Below are 18546 nucleotides of genomic sequence, written 5' to 3' on the forward strand. Positions count from 1 at the left end.
ATTTTTCTACATAAAGCTTAAACAACTTACAACTGAGGGGGCTAAGCCCCAAGAGCCCTCATGACGCCGGGCCCGATCTTGTAAAACAATGACAATGCATATGACTGACCTCTGCTAAGCCTATAACATCACCATGGACAGCGCTATCATTGAGAAAAAAAAAAAAGACAATGAATGCACCTTCAGTTGTGTCTGTGTTTTATTTATAATCCCACATTACACATACTTCTATCTGCACTCATCATTAGATCCTTTCTTTTCTTTTTTTCTCTACAAATACTAGGGATAGTTATTGGAAAAATTAACAACTTCTTAATTTAAGCAATAAACTACAAGAACTTGATGTAGTGATTTTTAGAACAGATAGAAAGTGTAAGCACAATGCAATACATTGTTTTATTTACAAAAGTAATACTTTGACCATTGTGCATATCTTTCTGTCACAGTAACAGGAAACAAAGTACTCAAATGTTAAGTTCAGCAGATAGTCCTTTCCAGGTTAGCCTCTGCTCCACCAGGCTCCCTGGATGGTTTTTCTTTGAAGTTTAACTCAAACTTTATTTAATTTCCTTTTGGAGATGAAAATGTGCAGAAAATTATTGAAGTTTTTTTTTTGTTAGCTTAAATTGTGGATAGTTAAAAATAGTAATTGTTATCTCTGTGATTTCAAGTAAACACCCACACATTCACAGGGGCTTTTGTAGTTTTTCACACAACCCATATGTGGCAACTATCTGATATGTACAGGAGTAATGAGATATGCATTAACAGATGGTATTTTCTTTGTGCACATCTGTTGCCAGTGATACATGGGTGGATTTGTTAAACTCTGTGAAGTATTGGGCAGTTATTGCACAAGGACCAGGTCTGTGTTGCATATAATGGGGTGTGCAACACAATCTTGCTTCTATATTTAAAGAGAAATGGATTAGTTCCATGTCCATGTTGTTGAATGTGTGTACTACATAGAGGTAATAGCAGCAGAGACTTCCCAATGAGATAAAACAGTAAATTTATTCTTAAGGAGCCAACTCCTATGTGTTGCAATTATTTTATGTATTTTGATTATGTACTATTGCAATTTGTTGGTGTATTTGTGGTCTTTTTTTACTACTGGTCTATGTAGAATAGTTGATAATATTCTGTATCTTAAGTAAGACAGTGTGTCTCAAAGGCAGTGGTGGAAAGTAACTAGTACATTTATTCAAGTACTGTACTTAAGTACAATTTTGAGGTACAGTGCTTGTACTTTACTTGAGTATTTCCATTTGATGCTACTTTATTCTTCCACTCCACTACATTTATTTGACAGCTTTAGTTACTTTTCAGATAAAGATTTGACACAATGGATAATATAACAAGCTTTTAAAATACAACACATTGTTAAAGATGAAACCAGTGGTTTCTAACCACGGGGTCACATTTCAGATGTCTATGAGTTGTTAACAGCTCCACCAAATAGTGATTTTTTCCCTCTAAACTTCTCACATGCTTTCATTTCAATAAATGTTCAAACGATCCAATATTTCACCAAAAATCAAAGAGGAAAATTCTAAAAACTGAAAACAGATTTGTGTATCAGAACTTTGTTTTTATTCTTTCCTCTCCCATTAATCATCTCATGACCCCTCAGATTTATGTAGTACAAAGTCAAGAGGTTGTGATATGTAGCATAACAAACTAGCGAAGCTCTGTAAACAAAACAACGTTCCCGCACATGCTCAGTGGCCTCTGCTGTCCACGGAACTACTCTATGGAGACTGAAAACGTGATCGCTGTTATTAGTCTTTGGAACAGTTTCTAAACAAACCAACGTGAGCATACTCATCATAATGAAGGAGCATGTCACCCAGTGCAGTGGTGTGGCTCTCTGATGTGTTTTTAATAGTTTTTGGACAACAATGGAGGTCTACACCACAGAGGAATAAGATATATTAGCCTTTGGATACATACACAATACCTGTAAGTAAGATCAATTTGTTGACAATAAGAAAAATATATAAAATCAACAGCCATATCCTTAAGATATTTCCCCCCCAAAAGTTTTTTCCTTCTTTAGTTCAGTTTACTTTCAATTCTGTGTGCAGTGATGGTGTAGGAGGCTTTGGCAGAGCTAGTGCTTAGCAGTGACAGAGTTGCTGGGGAAGGAATCAGCACTCACGGCTCCAAAGACAGGTTTTTGATTTCAGTGAGTTCTGCCAGCCAAAGAGAAGGAGCTTAAACCTCTGCTAAAATCTCTGCTGTCAGTTCTCTCTTTTTCATCTTCTCTATATGACATGCTCTACTATTTCTGCTCAGGTCTATGTACAATAGACCGGTAGAAATATCCCTCTGCGTGGATGATGGAATTGCATGAAAGAGCAGAGCCCGGTAGTCTTTTGATGAAATCCTGGAGGAGGGAGAAGCAGAATCTGACCCTGGGCCAGCTGACACCAGAGCTCTCCTTTTTAAGAAAGCAACCTATTTTAGTGCGCAAACCATTCCTCAAATCCAATCCAGTTCTGGAGAATCGACCGACCTTGGCTCCCCTCTCCTGGCTCCTTGCATCTATATTTCTCTTTGTAGCTTGCACCGGCGTGGAGAATGAGAGACTCTTCAATGCTGCAGCTAACATTATTGATGAAGGGAGAAAGAAGCTCACAGCTCAGAGGGCTTAAATTCTTGTATTTCTCAAGAAGAATCTGCCCTTCATGCTCCCTGAAGAAAAACTAGTACATCAGTTGAAAAAAAGCCTCTGATATTAGTCAGTAATTGCTGACTAAAAGTTAAAGTAAAAAGTCAGCCTCTAAAATGGAGAAACTGCAGTGTTGTGTGCTACATTACAAGACATTTTTTACTGTTGTAAATATGGAGTTGATTAATTTTAGATGCTCTATGTTCCCATGGCCTGTATGGTGGGTTGAATAACAAGGGAGTGGTCTGACGTCACAACATTTGTGGCGATAAAGTAATTTTGTGATGTCAAAAACAAACACTTGCAAAACAACATTCTTGTGGTAAAAAACAAAACAAAAAAAGATTTGAAATCTCTACTTATTGTGTGTTATTGCTGGTCTTCTGCAGTCTTTTGTAAGAGCCAATATGAATCAAGACATATATGCAATTTAATTTATTAAATATTATTGCAGATGGTTTGATTTGCACTAAACTGTTAATCAAATGAAAATGATGATTAAATAATTTAATAATCATCCTGAGTGAGTCGTTGAAGGGCTGCCGGGCTAAACATTTGCTTCATCTGCTTCAGCAGCTTGCTAATGGCAATGCCTCTTTAGTTCTCTGCCCGTGACCTTCCCCCAAACAAAGAACACAACCTCAAGTCTGACTTTGTTTCTGAGAGGTTTGTTCTGAGGCTTTTTTTTTAAAAAACCACCAAATGCACATTTAAAAGAGATAAAATAGAAAGATTTTGTTTTGGTGTTTGTAGATGTTGGAGAAAAGTGCTGTTCAGCCTGCAGGCAGTGATGGTGCTGAAATACTGTACAGTTAAGGATGGAGCTCACACTTCACACAGTACAGAAGGTAGTGATGATTGCATGTGACAAACGTTGAGGGTCAAAGTGTAAAGTCGCAGAGGAAATGGCTGCGTTAAGTCAGATTACTACTGACTGCAGTCTGTACTCATTTAGAATAACTGGCCATAACAAAGCAAGTGTAATTATGCGACTAATTGTATTCATTAGATCATTATCCACAGTCAGAGGCCGTGAACATCCTCTTGTTAGACGCGTCAACGCTTTATACACCTATACTATAATCTGCACCTGCAGGACTTCACACACACACACACACACACACACAGAGTCAGGTCACACTCGTTACACCATAAACACACACAAGTGCATAAAGACACTCTGAGGGAAAAACACCTGTGCTTGTGTGCTGTGTTAGGAGAACATCTGGGTTCACTTAGTATGCCAGATCCTCATGTAGATCATCTTGATACCGTGTTCTACAGCAACATTTCTTCAGAGTATTTGGTAAGCAAACCACTTTCATGCCATGTGTGAGATGTACTTTCTTGCTAACCTAGTATAGTGCAAGCATATGAAGACACAAAAACTGGAAAACACAACAAGTTTCTGACAAGGGTGTAGGTTTGGTTTCAGAATTCGAGGGACTCAACAAAAAAGAAAAAAACAACTTTTCATATAAATACTGTATATGTGTGCTTGCCATAAGATATAAGTATTGTTAACACACTAATCCTACTTAAAATTATAGTTTCCTTGATTGAGACCTGATACTTTATAATATTATATTTGCGACTTTACTACAAAGGACTTTACTACTTTTTTTCAACCCTGATTACTGCCTGCAGGTCTTCCTCTCAGCTTGCACAAGGCCTTAAAAAAACACTACAAACAAGGCCTCATAGGAGTCTCTGCTGCTCGGTAAGCTTGTTGCTTTTCTCTTGTCTGGATTTTGGCAGCTGGACAATAAGAGGGACATGGTTCACAGAGATTTTCTTAAGAAAATCAATCTGAAAGTACAGAAGTGAGGGGGACAAAAATATCATTTTGAAAAGTGAAGGATACATGCCCTGCCATTCCCAGTGTAAATTACATCCTTGGTGTCTGTATTTTGAGTTTGCTGGAAAACTTTCATTATCAACCATAAAATCCGTAAAACTGAACAAATGGAACCTGTAGCATCAATGGAAGTTATGTCTTTAATGAATGTATTAATGTCAGCTTTGAGACAATTGTTCTAGTTTTGGATTACTTACTGTCTAAAAGTTTTGGTTTATATCCAAAGCTATCAGTGTTCCTTTAATCTCGGTCAGCTCTGGACATATTTATCCATGTATTGATCTTATCCTCTTTAATACTCCTGATTTAAAAAAATCATGTGTGCCTATAAATTCAGTCCAGCTCTCGCTCATATATTGTGCATTTTTATTGCTCAGTCTTTAATGAAAAGCTTGACTTGTTTTCTAGCTACAGCTCACAGCTTGGTGCATATTGAATTGGCCAGTTAGAGGAGAGTAAAGCAGCAGTCTCAGTGCATCAGGCCTGACCTGGCAGCCTGCCGGCCAGCTGATCACAGGTTTCTAACAGCAGTGAGAAGGTCTAGAGATCACTGGGATATTCCTCCACTCTGAAGGATTTAGAGGGCACTGAACATCACTCCCAAGGGAAAAGATAGATGGCTTCTGATTTTCAGCAACCACAGATTAATACAGTGCAGGTTCACATCATTGCAGATTTCCAGCATTGTGATATTTAAAGCTTTGTATTCTCTTCCAACCCTTCTGGCTATCTCTGCTGGACTACCTCCACAGCCCAGGGTTACTAACCCCTTTCTAAAAATAGATGATCACCAGTAGCAGGTCCAGCCACCGGACAGCGGTGTCACAAGGACAGAGGGTGGAGCCACCATCCAGGCCCTGCCCCACCTGGAAATATATAGAGTCCTCTCCAACACAAATCTGCAGATCAGTATTCATCTGTCCTTCGTCTGGTGAGGGGGCGATCCTGGGCTGGTCTGTCCTTGTTAGAGGGACCATTGTCAGGCGACATTTCTAGGATTCCAGGAAGGTCAGCCATGCTGGAAGCAGCACACTCATTGTCAGTGTGAGTAGAGGAGAAATAATTGGCTCATCCAACTTGCCAGTTAGCACTCTTACATCCTGTGTAATCCTGGGTTTATTAGTGCCCGAGGGTGGCCCTGGACTCGGTTGGGGTTGTCCCAGAGTGTCTGTCTGTCCAGTCAGATTGATCGCTGCTCATGGACTCTGTGTGCGGTGTCTTGCCTGGGGGGCACTGCTGCCTGCTTTCTCCATCAGGTCACATTGATTGACGATACAAGTATTTGTTTAACAGGTTTATGGTTACAGCTAGTTGTGTCTCGTACAGCTGGCTGCTAATCCCGCGGATTGAATTAAAGAGTTCCAGGGATTAGTGTGTGTCAGGTGAACGCAGGGAAGGAAGTGTTTGCTACTGGAAAGCATTGCAGTTATGGTGTTTGGTCTTCTGTGTTTAAAGCAAGATTTTGTGGAGGTGGTTTTGTTGACAGATTTGAACATCCTGTGCTGTCAGTTTTTTGTGTGAGCCAGGTTTTTTCTTTTGGTGCTTGATACATAAACTGTTGCAGTAGTTTTTGATTTAAGTATGTTTAACACACACTAATCACAGCTAAATTTTCATTAAAACATGAATGTTTTTACACCAAAAGAAACTATTTTAATTGAGCTTAATTTATTCCAGTGAGAGTGTTTTCTAAGTTTGAATGTAAACCTCACCAGAGATTCTTTTCACTTTGTTGAAAGACAAATCTCAGTCTAAGTCTAGAAATCACTGTTGTGCTCTTGGTGCTGCTTTCAGCTCTGCTGGTGTGATACAGTGAATATCACTGACTCTGATGAGGCATTTAAGATACTGATGTTTCACCCTTCGTCTGTTGTTGCCTCTAAGAATAAGTTATCTTTGACATCAGATATATTCATCAACGTTCAAAGTGTTGAGAGTTTCCCCTGATCACAGTTGATAGCTGATTACTATGCTCCCTCACTGTTTCCAGAGGCTCTTAAGAAGCTGTACACTCTGATCCATATGAATGAGGCTCACTCAGTCAAGGATGATGAGGCATAATCACTGCCAACTGTTTGCTACCACAACAGGAGGAACATGGGAAAAGCTAATTCTTGTGTGTGTGTGTGTGTGTGTGTGTGTGCGTGCGCGCAGGGGGATGAAATGTCTCCCTTAATCCTTATTCAAAAAACAAAATCAAGTGTGTGTGGGCGTGTTTGTGTGGGCAGGTGTGTGTGTGTGTGTGTATGTGTGTGCATGCGCACAAAAGCCATGCAAATGCAAGCTGTTCCCTAGGCTGCCTCTATCATCCATCAGGAACAGCCAGTTGATGTTCCCGCTGGGCTTTCCAGCTTTCCCTCACCGCTGTTTTTTCCCCCCTCAGCAGTAAATGTGACCTATCCTTCGTTTGAGTAAGATGAAATGTGACAGGAGAAGGCGACTGGAGAGAAGGCCTGATCAACCTGTGGGCCCGGGGAGTGTGGAGCTGCAGGAAGGAAACCCCTCTGTAGTATATGAGCTCTGATTTGATATTAAGAAGCTTTAGACTGATGTATTAGTTTGGAATGATTTTGGCTTTTTTTTATGAAATATCTGATAAGAGCCAGTTGTGTCTGTAGTGTGTAAAACCCCGCTGTAAGGTTGTGTTATCTTTATTGTATTTTAACAAGATGCTCACTTCCTAAATGAATTATATAAATCGAGAGTTTTATTATGCTTGATTGTATAAAGACTGAACCCTTGTTATTTTACAGTTGGCCAGACATTTAAATGGTCACAATTCTAGACAAGCTTTGCATTTGTGGCATTTATATCGGCTGCTGCTGTCTCCCTTAAAAATCTATTTTGGTCAAACTGTGACACTAATGTGCTTATATAGTCTATTTAGTTAATTTCATAGTACAGATGATGATAATTTGATTACAGTGCACTTCAATTAGACTAACATTTGTCCTTCATCAGCTTTGGGTGTTTTTTTTTGTCATGCTGTGAACAGTGGAGCTATACTTTTGATTATGACCGCGATGCGTCAGCATGTGTTGGACTGTAAACATTCACACGTCCCTGCATTTGCAGGAAGGATCAAAGCTCAAAGATCCAGCTCATACTTTCAACCCTGAGATAAGAAATAGCCTATTACTTCTCTTTTGATCAGCTGACATTTGATTAGATTATTTAGCAGTTTGTTTTCCAGGTCTGTGTGTTAGTCTTTATGTTCCACACACATTTTACACGAAATTCAGAGACACATAGTTTGATTTCTCACAGACAAATAGCAAAAATAAATGCAAGAGACATTACTTCTTACAGTTTCACTATCTTTCAATGTATGTTGTCACAATCACTGAATGATTACCAATGCATCCTTGTTTCCTTTTATACAGGGTTTGTTGAACTACTGTATTAACTGATGGTAAACCTTGTTTTGGTCTCTAAATCCTGAAATAATTGCACACATTCATAAAAGATCAAAGTCAGCTGGTGGCCGTATGTCTCCACACTAGTCTCTAGAGGAGGTTACTTGTTCTTGCACAGAGGCATGTGGCCACCGTATGTTGTCCATCAGTATGAGCTTTGTTCCACATCAGGTTTGTCACTACAATCATATGAGCACATTCCTCTGATCTTAACATGTAGAGCATCACATACAAAATGGTGCTTTGCATCTTTCAAGTTTTTTTCATATATTATGCAAGCGCAGAAAAAAAATCAGTTTTGCTTTAACATCATTGCAATGCAGATTTACTTCCACTGACATCTTTGTAATCAGTGAACAATCAAAGCTGATTGTCTTTGAGTCTGACACGTCAAACAAGGAGGTACACCTCGTTTAAAATATGTAATTTAACAGTCAGTGACTACAGTAGTTTTTAAGAGAAAGAAAACGATGAAGAAATTCACCGCTGCCTCTCGTCAAAGGAGAGAGAACCTAACATAAGCTTTCAACATACAGCCATGCAATCTGCTCTGGACGTCTCCTTGTATACTATCGTTATGTGTGTGTGTCTTTCAGGCAACATTAATCACAGTAGGTCTGCAAGGTCAGCTGCTTGTATTAGTCAAACTGGGAGAGTTTCAGCACTCTGTTGAATACATTCTATAGATGCCTGCTCTTTGAAATGTGTCAAAGACCTCAGAGTAGGTAAAAAACTTTCTTGCCAGCAAATAAAGGATCTCATTTTGATTTTGTCCTTGGACGTCTCTGTTTGCTCTCTGCACACAACAAAATGATGGGAGAGACAAATAGAAGCCAGGTTAAGAGTGAAAGCGGTTTACTAATGGAGCCAAATGGATTCATTTGTTCACCCTTGACAACCCACTCTCTCTTCTTACTGTAATTGGCTCTGCCCAAGCTTCTTTGCATCTGAACTAGTTGAAAGATGGCAGCTATTGAAAACACTTCATATTCAGATGCGGTTCTCAGGCTCTCGCTGGTTTAATCTATCTATTTTCTTTTCCCCTCAGTTTGTTTACCTAATTAAAGAAAGATATTGCACAATTATATGGGCTTGAAATATTGAAATATGCCATCGCAGCACCATATTTTGTTGAGAGAAAGCATCTTAATAGCTTCCATTAACAGCAAAATACTGAGCAGTTGCACATCTAGACTTTATCACGTCTTGTCACTTTGCGTTACTTCATCTTTAAAAGTTCGCAGGGATACAAAACATGCAATTCAACAAATTATTATTGTATAATAAGAATTTCGTTTTAAAAACAGGAAATTTTGGACTTTTCCTGAAGTAATGTTGTAGCAATATGGAGATTAGACATTTGGAATGATTGCAAATTCGACATATATAAAAATTAATATATTTTTTTTTTTTTTTTTGGAGAACATCGACAGAAAGTTAAGATAACTAAAGAATGTAAATATCATTGAGTTGTTCAATCCTGCTGTGGAAATTAAGGTGGGTGTTGTTTATGAAGGTTAAAATGAAATCACCATTACTGCTCCTCCTCAGCTCCAGAACATACAGTACCAGTCAAAAGTTTGGACACACCTTTCCATCACTTGATTGAGAAATAGTATACGGTAAAAAAAAAGACTAGATCTTTAAGGAAATTCAAAAAATATGTTATGACTCATAAATGATGTTTTGCGGCTTTTATAGGACGACATTTAACAGAACCGCAGCTTGCTCTATCAACGCGTCAATCACAATATGTCACAGCTGTGTAACACAGAGAGGGCAAAAGAGTTTAATTTCATCTCAAACATTCGTTCGACAAGGCAGATGGATGCAGTTGACACAATAATGATCATGTGAATAAAAATATTCAACCTAATAAAAAGCTATAGTGCGCCATAATGAAAATGTGTTTTTACCGGCTTCTGTAAACAAAAGTCTCAGTGCAGCTGAAGTTAATAACCAGACCCCTGCCACTCCTCCACCTCCCAGTTCTACCAGGATATTACTCACACATTCAACGGGCTGAATGGCGCTGCAGTGGAGAGAAAGCCGTTTCAAGAGACAGATAATCACTGGTTGCGATAAGAATTAGCAAAATATGACAATTCTTTTTTTGTTTTTCTTAAATGGGTCAGGAGTCATGCATTTCCCCCGTGCTGCTAACAGTTAAAAGGCTGTGCTCAGAATTTACATAGTTTGAATAATAGTCATCTGAAATATGCAAATAGAAATGGGCAAATGATGATGGGTTGTGTGTGTCATGGGCAACTGGTGGCTCTGCCTCCTGACACGCACAAAGCTCAGTGTGACAGTCATGTAATTATACCTATATGAATAGAGAATTCATGAATATTTTTGCACTCAAACAGTTTGGATGAAACCTACACTTTTGTCAACAGAACACCAGCATGTAAGGTTACCACTTCTTATAATATCAATGTAACAGGTGGCATGACTGTGCCACCTGGGAGGGGGGGTTGTATTTTAGGGTAAATATAGGATAAGAAAACAGTAGCTAATTAATGCTAAACACAACATGCAGCCAAGGTTGATGGGAATGTCATGAGTTTTGCAAACAGAATCACGATTTCACGACAAAATATCGATATATTGACCAGCCCTAATGGCACGCCATCTAGTTGTTGAGACATTTCACTCACAAGCACAAATGTGAACCTCATGGTGGCACTAGAGGTAATGTCACCAAATAATTATCACCAAAGTCAGTAGGATGTATCCTCTAGGGACTATGAATGTCTTTCCAAAATTTCATGGCAATCCATCCAACTCTTATTTATATATTTTCTAAATAAGAGGATCAAAGTCTGGGCAGACCGACTGACCAACATTGCCATCTCTAGAGCCATGTTGCCAGCATGGCAAAAATATGATAGACTACACTGCGGTCAGTATTGAGCCATGGCTGTGAGATGCATGAATGAGTGTGACCCGCCTGGACAAAGTGGTACACAGTTATTTTTGAATATGAAGTTCGACCTTGTTGACACACTTTAGGAATAGCAAAACATGGCCCATTTACTAAACACTTTTTGTCTGCTCACAGAACTGATTCGTCTCCATTGTTTCTCTTCAGTCTGTGTCTTTGCATGGCACATATACAGACCCAGGTGGCTCCTTCGGGATGAATACAGCCATCACACTTATTCCTCTTGATTCCTGCTGGATATTGCTTGAGGATTGGGGGTTTATGTGCTCTTTTCCTCGGATGGCTCGGCTGGACTCACTTTGCATATCTGAGTTCTTCTATCTGCAGAACAAAACCGGAACCAGATGTATTACAGAGCTTTGATATTCACTGTCTATGGCAATCTGCTGCTGACTTGATTTTCACTAAAGATGAAAGGGTGAAAAACACAATAAACAAATCCTTCTAAATGTCTGGATCGTACACACACATACAGTATGTACACACACACACACACACACACACACACACACACAATACTTTCACTGGTTTTATATGTGCTTTTCTTTGTGTGCCAGTCCACCCACAAGCATCTAATGGGAACACAGAGAGCCATGACCAAAGGCATACAGCATAATTAGCTTTGTAGCATTTGGGTTTTATCAGGGGGACATTTATTTCAATTTATGAGTACATGTCTACTGTAGGTAATTTGACCCACCAGACCACCCACCCACACACACACACACACACACACACACACACACACACACACACACACACACACACACACACACACACACACACACACACACACACAGATGACATTTTCATTTTCATCTGACTGCTTAATTAAACTTCTGTCTCACAGGTACTCTTGCTGCAGTACGTGTCCAGCTGAATATCTGGAATAGAAGTCAAAGGTTTTAATTCACATGTATTAGAAAATGTATTAATTAATTGACATTGGCAGTATTGACAAAGTCTAATACTGCCAATATCTTTTATCGTATACAGTATATCTATACGTTGTTATAAAGTGACATTTTGTGTGTGACAAATAGCTTTTAGACACAAGACCATTCTGAAGAAGAAAATTGTTTGTAATGTGGATATGACGACCAAGATGATGTCATGTTATTAAGTCTAGCATCACAATATCCATTATACAGTCTAGATATCATCGGCTCCCAGACAATGGGTCCTAATGACTGTGGTCTTCCCCTTTCTGCCCAACACATTAACATTTGTGGTTTTCAGTGAAATATTTTGAAAACTATTAGATGGATTTCAATGTAATTTTGATGTTTGTTTGAAGCAGATAACCATTAAGAATGATTTCTTTATTTATTCAGATCTGTATGTAGTTCAGCTCTTCCTACTATGGCTGACTGAGCTGACAGCTTCACTCCCTCTCTGTTTCCAGCTCTGGTGTTGTCCTGAACACTGCGACCGCAGGCTGGCCCAGGTCACGTTGATGCCTGTGGGTGCTGTCCATTACTCTCACCTTCTGCACCGCTCCCACCTCCCCTCCTGCCATGGCTATGAGCAGTGACCCTGGCTGTGAGAGGCTGAACCCCGACTCTGACGAACAGACCAGCAGTCTCACAGACACCATGGCTGCCATGACGACAAAAGACCCCGGCGGTTCAGCTACCAACGGCATGAGGAACGGCGGGGCTCAGCAGGACGGGGCCCAGGCAAGGAGGACTCATCCGATGCGGCCTCACCTGTCCGGGAGGAAGTTGTCGCTGCAGGAGAGAGGCACTTACCTGTCCTCAGGCCCTGGACGAGGATACACACACATCTCCCCTCGGGTGGCTCGCAGGCCAACAGTGGAATCTAAACGTGTGTCTATATCAGACTCTCAGGTGAGGATTTATATAAGAAAACACATTCCCGTTCCAGATATGCAGATGGTACCATAGCAGGGAGTAAAACACAAACCGAGGGAAAGCAGCTTCATTCTGCTTATGAGAGCAATTGTCATATCTAGATAAAAGTAGCATTTAGCTCAATACCTCTGCAGTATCACCAAAGGAAGAAAAGCAGAAAGCCTGTGGAGCACATGACAGGAAGAAGGAAGCATGAGAAAGTGTATACATTAGTCCCCAATTGGCACATATCATAGAAACATGCCTCTGTATTAGTGGATTTATGTTAATGCATCATTATCCCAGCTTCTGTCAGGGATGTGCAGCTATATGATACTCTATGCTCTGCACTGTGAGCAGATTTGTGTCGTAATGACATGTCAGAGCACTGTGTTCCGCAGACAGACATGAAATGCATTCTGTGCTGCTGGATACATAATAAAAGAAGTGAGGAGAGTGTGTGAGAGTAGTTAATGATTTGCCACGGTAATCATGTGGAGCAATTCTTGTGCATGCATATCTGTTTGTATAAGTGATTTAAAGTATGATATAGCATTCCTATTGTATTTTACATGCTGTAGTTTATGCTTCGTCTCTTGTTTCCCAGGGTCTCAGGGAGACCGGATTGAGCTGACAAACCCACAGTGATGCACACAGCACATCAAAACTTGATACACTTTGGTGTTGAATCAGTATTTCAGGATACATTTTAACAATTACAACAATCAAAGCTATGTGATGCCTCTTGGGTGCTTACTGTGCTTCCTTACAGTACTTGGGTGTAAGTGATGATTGTATAAGTGATCTACTTTGTATAGTATTAACTTTTTAGATCCTCTAAAATGTTGTTTTGGGGTAAGCAGTTTTTGCATTTAGTTAGTCATGCCTGAGGCGCCTTAAAGGAATAGTTTAGTACATTTTAGGAAATATTTAAGTTAGACCACTTTCATGTCTGTATGCTAAATGTGAAGACATAGCCAAGAGACCGTTAGCTTAGTTTAGCTTAGCACAAACACTGGAAACAGCTAGCCTTCCTGAAGGTGACAAAATCCACCTTCCAAAGCTCATTAATTATATCTGGTTTGTTCCATGGCCTGTAGATAAAGATGGACATAGCGAGGTGTGACATCACCTGTTGGTTTGTATTGGAGCCAGTATGAAGCCCAGAGTTGCAATTTATGTTCAGGTGCCATCTTTTCCGTTTGGAGCCAGGACCTTCCAGATAAAGAGTGCAAGGTGTTGCCTTTCATGCTGTGGAAACACGTCCCGCTACCTCAGAACCAACCTAGCTTACTGAGAACACCAAGCTCTGCACACTTAGGCTAATGTTAGCTACTTAAAGCTGGAGTGCAGGACTTTTGTCTTCCTGTTCTGGCAGCAAGAGTAAACGTGGGTGCTCGGCTGTGATTGCCTGACACAGGCATGCAGCACGCTCTCATGTGCACCCTGAATGACAGGCACACAGCGAAGGCTGGTAAAAATGGATATGTTTTGACGGTCCACTGGCCCACTGGGATTTGTCCCAGTATGCCTGATGGCCAGTACACCACTGGCTGTAACCTACTGTTGCGGCTGTAAAACGGTGGATAAATTGTTTTGAGCATCACACAACCCCTGTGAAATGAGTCGTTTTATTATCAGAATCTGATCCATTCGGTCCTATAACACATGGAAAGTCTAGAAGAGCCACACGATTAATGGTCGAACCACCAGTGTTGGAATGTTATGCCTGATGTGAGATTTAAAAACTCTGTATACTGTGAAATAGAGAGTCTTCAAATCTTATTAACAGAGCAATAATTTCCAAAAGGACCACCAGCACTTATTAGAGGGCCCTAATTTAGCAATTGAGACCATAATGACTCATTGAAAAAAAATGATTTACTTTCTAGAGAGAAGATGACACTTTTTGAATGGGAGTCAGTTGGAGGCAGCATCTAGCAGCCGTCTGTGGCGCTTTAAGGTACTTGCACATTGGCGTCATATTTAGCATACAGATATGAGAGTGGTATTGACAATATCTGTGGCGGAAGATGCAGATAGCTTATAAATGACTGTCAAATATGTCATTAAATAAATATCACATAGAAAATATGCAGCTGAAAACATGGAAAAATAAACTGTCTATTTGTGCTAACCCATGAAAACTAACAATATTATGTGGCTGTGGGTGACTCCCAAATCTCCATTTGCCTCTGACTTTTTCCAATTCAGAGTGAACATTAAAAATTCATGACATCCGCCAGGATGTGGAACCCCTCTGAATTTAACAGATTGCTGCCACAGAGTCGCAGACCTGTCACTGTGTCCTTTCCTATCTGAAAATGGAGTTTCAGCTCTTGCACTGAGCCATAAAAAGGACTCATGTTGCTTGTATTTCTCTGCTCTCATTGGATCTTCAGTTTAACACACTGCAGAGAGATAGAGAGAGAGGGAGACAGCAACTTTTCTTGACATTTGACATTTTTATGGCCTGAGAGGAATACATACTGTACCAGGCAATGAGCAGTGAGGGTTTTTTAGCCGTAGCTGACATATTTTTTTGTTTGTCTAGGTAGAATTTCAGTTTGTTCCTCTTTGCAGTCCAGGCAGGTACACAGGACTTTCTTCGCTGTTACTTAATATAGCAGCAGTTACCACGATGGGAAGGTTATGTCCCCACCCTCATTATAGACAAAAAATTGTCCTTCCCAGACAATTTGGGTAGCCCTAAACGAACTAGGCTGCGCAGGAAAATACTGTGTGACCTCTTTCACATTATATTATCCATAACAGCATAACACTGTCACAAATGGTTGTACCAAAGCACATAAGCCTCTATTTTCTTTTCTCTGTGAGACTCTTTGGGTTCTCACTCATGACTTTCTCATCACATTTGTTATTGTCCATCACTCTATTTTGTACACATAAGGTCTATAATTTCCTCTTACCATGGAGTGTGGGATTAATTTTATGACACAATCACTGTTTTGTTGTTTAAATTAAGGATTAAGAAAATCCAGAGAAAACTACCTAAATAAATGGTTGAATGTTTGCATTTGTACTCAAGAGCATACTGTAAAGATTTGTGTCAAAACAAGATATCAAGTCAAGTTAAAATATATAGCCATTAATCACAGGGAATCAAATGAAAATGATGAACCTGAGACCTTTACTGAGAGATCTCACCATGAACCTTCAAGGAAATAAATGGAGGAATTATTGTGAAGGGCCTCACAAGATAAGAATCTTCATTAGAGTGTGCTCAGATGTGCAGAGAGTGGGCAAATAAAGATTAAATACTGAGATACCATTGATGAAATACAGAGGAAACTATATCAGAGCACCTGGTGAATGTCTGAGCCTCTGATAGTGCTAGTTTAGAAACCGTCTACATTGAAGTCATCGCAGACAAGCGTGAAGAATCCCACAGCCTGACAGGAAAAGAAAGGGAAGGGACATGAAGGGACAGCTACACACAGACCTAGAAACAAGACGTACTAATTAAATTCATTCAAGAACCAGAACATTTCCTTACTAACTAATCGAGCTGTACTTGCTGAGGACACACTGCAATTTTGCAAAATAGATTTTTACAGCTCCTTACTGATGAGTCTGTTTGTTTTCGTATTCAAAGCCACTTTGCATTCACAGCCTGCATCTCCTTTGCAGGCTCTTACACAAAAATGGATTAACCTGAAATCCTTTCCTTGCTTTGTTAGTAAGGAATAGAAACCATCATGATGATACTCTAAATTGATATACCAGTGAACTGATAGTGAACTGTGAGTGTCTGCTATTAAAGCTTGCATTAATGACTTATCAATAGCTTTTATTACCTGTTCGCTCCATTTAGATATAACTCTGTCTTTTTTGTAAGTTGCCTCTGAAAATTGGACAGCCTTGTACATTATACTGTATTTGTTATATCTGACTAACTGTGTATTAATACAAGTTGCAGAAGAATGAAAATGAGTAATATTGGCCAGTCCTTGAGCAAAACTGAATGTTAGCGTCTAGTCGTCTTCACAGTACATTAGTACAGTAAATGATGTGGTTCTTCTTGATTCTTGTCAAGTACGGCAGTGGTCTTCCTCCTCTACTGCCATTCTATCATGTTGCCACAGCTTTTATACCATTCTATCAAAATGCATTTTAAAATGACAAGTTTTGAGGAAATTATTTTACACTTCCAGGCTTTAAATACTATCAAGCACAAGTTCAGTTTTCATTACATCCTTCCTCAGGCAGGCAGGTACATTAGGCATGCACATAATTCATCATAACAATCAAATGCACAGACATTGATTTTGAATGGCACAGTGGCAGTGATCTATCTGTCATGCAGTGATATTGATTGGGTGTTGACTAATGATGTGGAGAGTTTGGAACAGAATAGAGGATAAAGTGAGTGTACAGATGTGAAGGGAAACAGAGAGGAGAGATGTGTGCGTTGCATACTGAGCAATAGCCAAACGTGACAGTGTGACCAAAAAAATCCCTCTAAAGATTTATTGTGGCCGAGCAAAGCATTTGAGTTGGACTCGTGTGTGCGTACGTGTGCGTGTGTGGCAGATGTATTTAAGGCTTTCTGCTTTCTCTCTTTATCCATCAGCCTTGACAGAGTATTAACTGCAGTGCAGTGCTCACTGAGCATGTGCCAGCAAACTGTGAACCCAATGGAAGTCCTCTCAGACAATCCCTCCTACTGCTCTTTTCTTTGAGTTCCCCTCATTTGCCTTCCCTTTTATCCTTCACCGCCCTATTTTCTTCCTCTCTTTATCTCTCCACGACCAATCAAAGCAATCCTTTTCAAAGTAGTGCTGCTTACTGCACCTATCATATCCACATCGTCTATTCTTTCCATCTCTCACCCTTTGTCATAATCCCTGCCCACAGTACTTCACACCATCATACCCGACAGTGCATAACCCTCCAATCCTCACATCTCCTGCAGCACCAACAGTAATGCTCAGTACAAGCTACATAACCAGCATGTTATGTAACCTGATATATAATACCACATTTTCTAAAATACCTTGCCTGATGGCGAGTAAAGTCCTGCCCTACCACTGTGAGTTGGTGCTGTACTTTCAGTCCTACCCCCCACCCCCCCCACACACACCCCACACACAAACACACACACAGAACTGTTAAGAGGGAACCGCTTTCAATCCATTTTCTCCACAGCTCCATCTCGTTCTCTTTCACACTCATATCACTGCTCACTTACTGCTCATTGACTTTGCTGTCCGTGCACACCCCACCTCCCCCCTCAACCCACCCCCGTGAAATGCTGAAATGCTCCCCACCACCACCAAACTCTCCTCTTGCCCCCCTCCTCCATCCGCATCCCCTCCCCTTGCATCTCTGTCCTGCTGTGGTCTGCTCTGCTCGGCTGTGCCCCTGGCTGACTCCGTGCTGTAGCAGTGGTTGCTATGGAACTGCAAATCAGCCATTTAAGCAGTAGCACTCTAATGGACTTGCAGACAGTAAACAGAAACTACAGACTGCATCGCTACCTACATCTCAGAAATAAATGACTTTCAACACACATACATGCACACACACATTGGGAACATTTTGTTCCTGCAATGAAGACGGTCCTGTTTCTCTTTGCTTTAGATGATGAAAGCGCTCATCATGTTTACGTTTAGTAGTTCATGTCTTCATCTTTTCTGTCCCCCTCACAGGACTGTATCCAGTTGAACCAGTATAAGCTAAAGAGTGAGATTGGAAAGGTGAGTTTGTCGGCTTTTCTGCCATTTGCCTCCGTTCAATTTCGAGTGGTTTGGGAAGCAACTCAGAGATGAAGATTG

The 18546-nt window shown here is 40.3% G+C and overlaps 1 protein-coding gene across 2 annotated transcripts in view; it reads left to right on the forward strand.

Annotated features, from left to right (window-relative positions):
• The window catches only part of camkk1a (calcium/calmodulin-dependent protein kinase kinase 1, alpha a), a 62395-nt gene that overhangs the window by 9698 nt on the left and 34151 nt on the right, over positions 1-18546 (forward strand). Inside the window, exons 1-3 of one of the 2 annotated variants that reach the window (XM_044370059.1) lie at positions 5462-5576; positions 12301-12745; positions 18421-18468. In XM_044370059.1, coding sequence (XP_044225994.1) covers positions 12413-12745; positions 18421-18468 — 381 coding nt within the window. In that variant the 5' untranslated portion in view covers positions 5462-5576; positions 12301-12412. Of the gene's footprint in view, positions 1-5461; positions 5577-12300; positions 12746-18420; positions 18469-18546 lie in introns of those variants that run through there. The other variant, XM_044370058.1, reaches the window with a different exon arrangement.

Source organism: Thunnus albacares, chromosome 13, assembly GCF_914725855.1.
Source record: "Thunnus albacares chromosome 13, fThuAlb1.1, whole genome shotgun sequence".
NCBI classification, from domain to species: Eukaryota; Metazoa; Chordata; class Actinopteri; order Scombriformes; family Scombridae; genus Thunnus; species Thunnus albacares.